The following is a 9914-nucleotide window of genomic DNA, read 5'->3' as shown; positions in this document are numbered from 1 at the left end:
GGGGAGGGGAGGAAGCAGCGGTTCTGGGGGGGCTCCGGGGGGGCCTAGGGGGGGTTGGGGGGGTCCCGGGGGGGGGGGGGGGGATGGGGGGGGGGATTCTCTCCGGTGGTGCCGGAGGCAGGGGGATGGGCTCCGCTGCTGCCGCTCCGGCCCCTCCCCCCGCGCTGGAGCATCAATGGGTACCACGGGGGGGGGGGGGGGGGGGGGGGGGGGGGGGATGGGGATGCAGGGGGGTCCCGGAGGGGGGGGAGGGGGTCCCGGCCGTGGGGGGGGTGTGGGGGGGAGGGCGCTCACCGGGGTCGGTGCCGGTCGCTGCGATGGGGCCGGTGCTGGCGGCGGCGGCTGCGGGCGTGGGAAGGCGGCGGAGGGGGGGGGGGGGGGGGGATGCCCCCCCACCCGGTGCGCGGGGACACGGCGGGGGGGGGGGGGGCTTGCACGAGGGCGTGCGGGGGGGGGGGAGGAACCGCCCCACTTGTGCCCCCCAATGGGGCTTGCACAGGGGCCCTGGTACGAGGGGTCTGGTTCTGCCCCCCCCCCCCCCCCGTGTTTGATCCCAAGGGGGGGCACACGGGGGGAAGCGGGGGGGGGGGGGGGGGGGGCAGGATGTGTCACACGCACTAAGACCCCCACCCCAGACCCCAAACTGCCCCTTTCTGGACACTCAATGGACCCCCCCGCATGGACCCCCCCCAAATGTGCCCTCTAAAGGGGACCAATGACCCCCCCCGAATGCATGGACCCCCCAAATGTGCCCCCCCCACTGCATGGACCCCCCAAATATGCCCCCTAAAGGGGTCCAATGTTCCCCCCCCACTGCATGGACCCCCAAATGTGCCCCCTAAAGGGGTCCAATGAGCACTCCCTCACTGCACGGACCCCCCAGATGTGCCCCCCCCGGCATAGATCCCCCAATGTGCCCCCTAAAGAAGTCCAATAAGCCACCCCCCACTGCATGGACTCCCTAAATGTGCCCCCCCCTCGCATGGACCCCCTAAATGTGCCCCCCCGCATGGACCCCCCAAATGTACCCCCTAAAAGGGTCCAGTAAGCCCCCCGTCACTGCATGGATCCCCCAAATGTGCCTCCAACTGAATGGACCCCCAAAATGTGCCCCCTAAAGGAGCCCAATGGGCCCCCCCCCCCACTGCATGGACCGCCCAAATATACCCCCTAAAGGGGTCCAATGTCCCCCCACCACTGCATGGACCCCCAAATGTGCCCCCTCAATAGGTCCAATGAGCCCCCCCCCACTGCATGGACCCCCAAATATACTCCCTAAAGGGGTCCAATGTCCCCCCCCACTGCACGGACCCCCAAAATGTGCCCCCTAAAGGGGTCTAATGAGCCCCCCCCACTGCATGGACCCCCCAAATGTGCCCCCTAAAGGGGTCCAATGTCCTCCCCCACTGCATGGACCCCCAAATGTGCCCCCTAAAGGGGTCCAATGTCCTCCCCCACTGCATGGACCCCCAAATATACTCCCTAAAGGGGTCCAATGTCCCCCCTCCACTGCATGGACCCCCCAAATGTGCCCCCTAAAGGGGTCCAATGTCCCCCCTCCACTGCATGGACCCCCCAGATGTGCCCCCTAAAGGGGTCCAATGTCCCCCCCCACTGCATGGACCCCCCAAATGTGCCCCCTAAAGGGGTCCAATGTCCTCCCCCACTGCATGGACCCCCCAAATGTGCCCCCTAAGGGGGTCTAATGAGCCCCTCCCTCACTGCAGGGACCCCCAAATGTGCCCCCTCAATGGGTCCAATGAGCCCCCCCACTGCATAGATCCCCCAATGTGCCCCCTCCCACCCCATGCCCCCCCCAGCTACCTCCCAGCCCCCTTGCCTGGACACCCAATGCAACCCCCAAGTGGTCCCACCCCCCCCCCAAATCAACATCCAGAGCGAGTGGGGCCACGTCTTTATTGGAGGGAGGAGGGGGGAGCCAGGGGAGGGAGGGGAGGGGGGGGTGCACTTGTGGACCCCCCCCCCCCAGTGCTCGTGCGAGGCTGGCTCGAGCCGGGCGCTCACTTGTAGAGGATGTCGTAGTGGCCGGGGCGGTAGAGGAGGCAGACGCGGGGCTGGGAGCCCTCGGGGAAGACGTGGGGGTTCGTGGCCCCCCCTTCCCCCCGGTCCATGTATTCCACCAGGATGGAGACGTGCAGGGCCCGCGCCAGGGCGATGATGTGGATGTGGTCGCTCTCCTTGCACATGGGTTCCACCTCCTGTGGGGTGGGGGGGGGGGAGAGAGAGAGGGGAAGGGGGTGGGTGAGGGGCACTGGTGTGGGTTGGGGGGGTGGTGAGGCTCATGGGAGGCTCATTCAAGACCCACTGAAGGCTCATTCAAGACCCACTGAAGGCTCATTCAAGACCCACTGAAGGCTCATTCAAGACCCACTGAAGGCTCATTCAAGACCCATGAAGGCTGACCCACTGAAGGCTCATTCAAGACCCATTGCTCATTCAAGACCGATTCAACACCAATTCAAACCCATTCAAGACTCATTCAAGACCCATTCAAGACCCATTGAAGGCCCATTGAAGGCTCATTCAAGACCATTCAGTATCCATTCAAGACCCAAATCAAGATCTATTCAAGACCCATCCAAGGCCCATTCAAGATCCATTCAAGACCCATCCAAGGCCCATTCAAGGCCCATTGAAAACCCATTCAAGACTCAATCAAGACCCATTGAAGGCCCATTCAAGACCCATTCAAAGCCGACTCAAGACCCATTCAACGCCAATTCAGACCCATTCAAGACCCATTCAGGGCCCATTCAAGACCCATACAAGACCCATTGAAGGCCAATTCAGGACTCCTTCAAGACCCATTCAAGGCCCATTCAATGCCAATTCAAGATCCATTCAAGACCCATTGAAGGCCCATTCAGGACTCATTCAAGACCCATTCAAGGCCCATTCAAGACCCATTCAAGGCCAATTCAGGACTCCTTCAAGACCCATTCAAGGCCCATTCAATGCCAATTCAAGATCCATTCAAGGCTCATTGAAGGCCCATTCAAGGCCCATTTAAGATCCATTCAAGGCCCATTCAAGATCCATTCAAGACCTATTCAATGCCCATTTAAGAACCATTCAAGGCCCATTCAAGATCCACTGAAGACCTATTCAAGGCCCATTTAAGATCCATTCAAGACCCATTCAAGGCCCATTCACAGCTCATTCAAGGTCCATTCAATGCCAATTCAAGACCCATAAAAAACCCATTCAAGACCCATTCAGGACTCATTCAAGGTCCATTCAAGACCCATTCAAGAACCATTCAAGGCCCATTCAAGACTCATTCAAGGACCATTCAAGGCCCATTCAAGACCCATTCAAGGCCCATTCAAGACCCATTCAAGGCCCATTCAAGACCCATTCAAGGCCCATTCAAGACCCATTCAAGGCCCATTCAAGACCCATTCAAGGCCCATTCAAGACCCATTCAGGGCCCATTCAAGGCCCATTCAAGACCCATTCAAGGCCCATTCAAGGCACATTCAAGGCCCATTCAAGGCCCATTCAAGGCCCATTCAAGGCCCATTCAAGGCCCATTCAAGACCCATTCAAGGCCCATTCAAGACCCATTCAAGGCCCATTCAAGACCCATTCAGGGCCCATTCAAGGCCCATTCAAGACCCATTCAAGGCCCATTCAAGGCACATTCAAGGCCCATTCAAGGCCCATTCAAGGCCCATTCAAGGCACATTCAAGGCCCATTCAAGGCCCATTCAAGACCCATTCAAGACCCATTCAAGACCCATTCAAGGCCCTGGCCCTCACCTGCTGGCAGAACTCCTTGATGCTGCGCCCGCCCTCGAGGAACTGCTCGAAGAAGCGGCGGTGGCGCTGGAGGCAGCCGGAGGTGAGGAGCCGCAGGTAAACCACGAGGTAATCCGAGGTGCTGGGCTCGTTGAAGGCCGCCAGCAGCTCCGGCAGCGGCACCCGGCGCTCCACGCGCTCGATCAGCTCCATGAACTGTGACACGTGGGGACACACACGGGTTAGCGGGGATAACACATGGGCACACAGGTGTGAACATGGGTAACACATGGTACACACACGTGTTAGCATGGGTAACAGATGGTACACACATGTTAACATGGGTAACACATGGGTACACACATGTGAACATGGGTAACACATGGTACACACACGTGTTAACATGGGTAACACATGGGTACACACATGTTAACATGGGTAACAGATGGGCACACACATGTGAACATGGGTAACACATGGTACACACACGTGTTAGCATGGGTAACAGATGGTACACACATGTTAACATGGGTAACACATGGGCACACGTGTGAACATGGGTAACAAATGGTACACACACGGGTTAACATGGGTAACACACGGGTACACACACATTAACATGGGTAACACACGGGTACACACACGTGTTAGCATGGGTAACACATGGTACACACACGGGTTAACATGGGTAACACATGGGCACACACGTGTGAACATGGTTAACACACAGGTACACACACGTGTGAACATGGGTAACACACGGGTACACACGTGTTAACATGGGTAACACACGGGTACACACATTAACATGGGTAACACACAGGTACATGTGTGAACAGGGGTCACACATGGTAAACACACGTGTTAACATGGGTAACACACAGGTACACACACGTGTTAGCATGGGTAACACACAGGTACACACAGGTGCGAACATGGGTAACACATGGGTACACACATGTGCGAACATGGGTAAGACACGGGTACACATGTGTGAACATGGGTAACACACGGGTATACACGTGTGAACATGGGTAACACGGTACACACACGGGTTAACATGGGCAACACAGGTACACACATGTTAGCATGGGTAACACGCAGGTACACACGTGAACATGGGTAACACATGGGTACACCCGTGTGAACAGGGGTAACACACGGGTACACATATGTGAACATGGGTAACACATGGGTACACACACGTTAACATGGGTAACACATGGGTACACACACGTGTGAACATTAGTAACACGGGTACACACACGTGTGAACATGGGTAACACATGGGCACACACGTGCGAACATGGGTAACACATGGTACACACGGGTTAACATGGGTAACACACAGGGTAACACACGTACACACACGTTAGCATGGGTAACACATGGCACACACACGGGTTAAAATGGGTAACATGAGTACACACACGTTAACATGGGTAACACATGGGTACACACACGTGTGAACAAGGGTAACACACGGGTACACACGTGTGAACATGGGTAACACACAGGTACACACACGTGTGAACATGGGTAACACACGGGTACACACACGTGTGAACATGGGCAACACATGGGTACACACACGTGTTAGCATGGGCAACACACGGGTACACACACGTGTTAGCATGGGCAACACACGGGTACACACGTGTGAACATGGGTAACACATGGGTACACACACGTGTGAACATGGGTAACACATGGGTACACACACGTGTGAACATGGGTAACACACGGGTACACACACGTGTGAACATGGGCAACACATGGGTACACACACGTGTTAGCATGTGCAACACGGGTACACACGTGTTAGCATGGGCAACACGCAGGTACACACGTGAACATGGGTAACACATGGGTACACACACGTGTGAACATGGGTAACACACGGGTACACACATGTTAACACGGGTAACACACGGGTACGCACACATTAACATGGGTAACACACGGGTACACACACGTGAACATGGGTAGCACATGGGTATACACGCGTGTTATCATGGGCAACACACGGGTAACGGGCTCATACACTTTATCATGGGGAACACACGGGTAATGGGGGCACACACGTGTTATCACAGGCAACACACAGGTAAAGGGGCACACACATCTTATCATGGGCAACACACAGGTAATAGGGGCACACGCATGTTAACATGCGCAACACACAGGTAATGAGGCACACAGGTCTTATCATGGCCTCACACAGGTAATGGGGGCACACGCATGTTACCATAGGCAACACAGGGGTAACGGGGGCACACACGTGTTATCATAGGCAACACAGGTAATAGGGGCACACACGTTATCATGGGCAACACACAGGTAACGGGGGCACACACACGTTATCACAGGCAACACACGGGTAATGAGGTCACACGTGTAACAGGTGCACACATGTTAACATAGGCAACACACAGGTAATGGGCACACACACGTGTTAACATGGGCAACACACGGGTAACAGGGGCACACACATGTGTTAGCATGGGCAACACACAGGAAATGGGCACACACGTGTTAACATGGGTAACACACGGGTAACAGGGGCACACACGTGTTAGCATGGGCAACACACAGGTAATGGGCACACACACGTTACGAAGGGCAACACACAGGTAACGAGGGCACAAACACGTGTTAACAAGGCAACACATGGGTAACGGGCACACACGTGTTAACAAGGGCAACACATGGGTAACGGGGGCACACATGTTAACAAGGCAACACATGGGTAACAGGGACACACACGTGTTATCATGGGCAACACATGGGTAACGGGGGCATACATGCATTAACATGAGCAACACACAGGTAACAGGCACACACACATGTTAACATGGGCAACAGATGGGTAATGGGGGTACACACACATGTTAACATGGGCAACACATGGGTAATGGGGTACACACACGTGTTATCATGGGCAACACATGGGTAACGGGGGCACACGTGTTATCATCGGCAACACACGGGTAACAGGGGCACACATGGGTAACGGGCACACGTGTTAACATAGGCAACACAGATAATGAGGGCACACACGTGTTAACACGGGCAACACACGGGATCGGGGGCACACATGCATTAACATGGGCAACACACGGGTATCGGGGCACACATGCGTTAACATGGGCAACACATGGGTAACGGGCACACACGTGTTAACGTCAGCAACATATGGGGAACGTGGTGCATACATGTGTGCTAACATGGGCAACACATGGGCCATTGGCGCACACAGGTGTCACTGTCACACAGATGTGTAATGTGTCACATATACATGTTAACATGGGCACACACGGGTCATTGCTACACGTGTGTTAACATGGACAGCACACGTGTCACTGTCATACACACTGTGAAACACATGTCACTGTTACACACGTGTCATTATCACACACATATCACTGTCACGCACACACGCATCGCTGTCACGCATACGCATCACTGTCACATGTGTCACTGTCACAGACATGTCAGTGACACACACCACTGTCACACACACGTCTCTGGCACATGTGTCACCGTCACACACATACGTGTGTCACCAACACACACATACGTGTGTCACCAACACACCGTCACTCTCACACACGTCACCGTCACAGAAGTGTCACTGTCAAACACACATCAGTCACACACACATCACAATCACACACACGTCACTGTCACACACATACGTCACTGTCACACACGTCACTGTCACACACATGTTCCCATCACACACACGCCAGTCACAGACACACGTCACTGTCACACACACGTGTCACTGTCACACACACGTCACTGTCACACACGTTCCCGTCACACACACGTTCCCATCACACACACGTCACTGTCACACACATGTTCCCATCACACACACGTCACTGTCACACACATGTTCCCATCACACACGCACGTCACTGTCACACACATGTTCCCATCACACACGCACGTCACTGTCACACACGTGGTCACTGTCACAAACACGTCACCGTCACACACACGTGTCACTGTCACACACGCGGTCACTGTCACACACACACATCACTGTCACACATGTGGTCACTGTCACACACACGTGTCAGTCACACACACGTGTCACACACACACGTCACTGTGACACACACGTGTCACTGTCACACACACACATCACTGTCACACATGTGGTCACTGTCACACACACGTCAGTCACACACACACGTCACTCACACACACACGTCACTGTGACACACACGTGTCACTGTCACACACAAGTGTCACTGTCACACGTGTCACTATCACACACACATCACTGTCACACACACAAGTGTCAGTGCCACACACACAGTGTCACTGTCACACACATGTTCCCACACACACACATGGTCACTGTCACACACGTGGTCACTGTCACACACACACATCACTGTCACACACACTGTCACACACACATGTGTCACTGTCACACACGTGGTCACTGTCACACACAAGAGTGTCACTGTCATATACGTGGTCAGTGTCACTGTCACACACACATGTCACTGTCACACACGTGGTCAGTGTCACTGTCACACACTTGGTCACTATTCACACACACATCACTGTCACACACACGTGCCACTGTCACACATATGTGTCACTGTCACACACACACATCACTGTCACACACGTGGCCACTGTCACACACACTGTCACACACCGTGTCACTGTCACACACACATCACTGTCACACACACAAGTGTCACACACACACACACACACACATGTGTCACTGTCACACACACACACATCACTGTCACACACACAAGTGTCACACACACACACACGTGTCACTGTCACTGTCACACACACACGTGTCACTGTCACACACACACGTGTCACTGTCACACACACACGTGTCACTGTCACACACACACGTGTCACTGACACACACGTGTCACTGTCACACACACACACGTGTCACACACACAAGTGTCACACACACACACACATGGTCAGTCACTGTCACACACACACATTGTCACACACACACAGTGTCACTGTCACACACACACACATGTCACTGTCACACACACACGTGTCACTGTCACACACACACACATGTGTCACTGTCACACACACACACTGTCACTGTCACACACACACATGTGTCACTGTCACTGTCACACACACATGTCACTGTCACACACGCAAGTGTCACTGTCACTGTCACACACACACGTGTCACTGTCACACACACACGTGTCACTGTCACTGTCACACACACACATGGTCAGTGTCACTGTCACACACACATGTCACTGTCACACAAGTGTCACTGTCACACACAAGTGTCACTGTCACACACACACGTGTCACTGTCACACACACGTGTCACTGTCACACACACGTGTCACTGTCACTGTCACACACACGTGTGTCCCCCCTGTCCCACCGTGTTGTGGAAGTCCTCGATGGTGAACTCGGTGAAGCCCTGAGCCACCAGCTCCTCCTTGCTGCGCGCTGACACCTCCTTGAACCTGGGGGGGCAACGGGGGTCATGGGGGGGGCACCAGGACCCAGAGACAGGGGGGTGGGGGGACCCACAGGCATGAAAGGGGGTGACAAAAGGCACCCAGAGGACTTGGGAAGGGGACCCCAGGACACCCAATGATGGCGGGGGGGGTCACCCAATGTATGGAGGACCAAGGTACAGGGGGGGCACCACAGGCACCCAGAGACTTGGGAACACCCAGGAGCCCATGGGGTACCCCAAGAATGGGGGGGCACCCCCAAGTATAGGACTCTGGCTCTGGGAGGACCAAAAACACCCAAAGGATTTGGGAAGGGGCACCCAGGGGGTGGGGGGGGGTGTCTTGCATGGGGGTCCCTGCTATGGGGGTTCCCTGCTATGGAGGGGTCCCTGTTATTGCGGGGTCCCTGCTATGGGGGGGTCCTGCTATTGCAGGTCCCTGCTATGGGGGGGTCCCTGTTATTGCAGGTCCCTGCTATGGAGGGGATCCTGCTATGGGAGTCCCTGCTATGGGGGTGGTCCCTGCTATGGGGGGGTCACTGCTAGGGGGATATCCCTATGGGGGGGTCCCTGCTATGCGGGGGTCACTGCTAGGGGAGAGTCCCTGCTGGGGGGGGTCCCAGCTATGGGAAGTCCCCGCTTTGGGGTGGTCCCTGCT

General features: G+C 55.3%; 1 protein-coding gene across 1 annotated transcript; it reads right to left on the bottom strand.

Moving 5' to 3' along the window:
- Positions 1-1991: 1991 nt before the first annotated feature.
- Positions 1992-9366, bottom strand: LOC130594156 (ubiquitin thioesterase OTUB1-like; the record flags this gene model as incomplete). Its single annotated transcript, XM_057399878.1, has 3 exons — positions 1992-2219; positions 3784-3978; positions 9179-9366. Coding segments are annotated over 3 exons (581 nt in total), but the record flags the coding sequence as incomplete, so codon positions are not given.
- Between the last annotated feature and the right edge of the window lie 548 nt (positions 9367-9914).

Source organism: Pezoporus wallicus, unplaced genomic scaffold (genome assembly GCF_028554395.1).
Source record: "Pezoporus wallicus isolate ANWC-B61680 ecotype Strahan unplaced genomic scaffold, APGP_CSIRO_Pwel_v1 contig_13143, whole genome shotgun sequence".
Lineage (NCBI taxonomy): Eukaryota > Metazoa > Chordata > Aves > Psittaciformes > Psittacidae > Pezoporus > Pezoporus wallicus.
The sequence above is the reverse complement of the archived record's forward strand: the minus strand, read 5'-3'. Positions and strand labels throughout refer to the sequence as shown.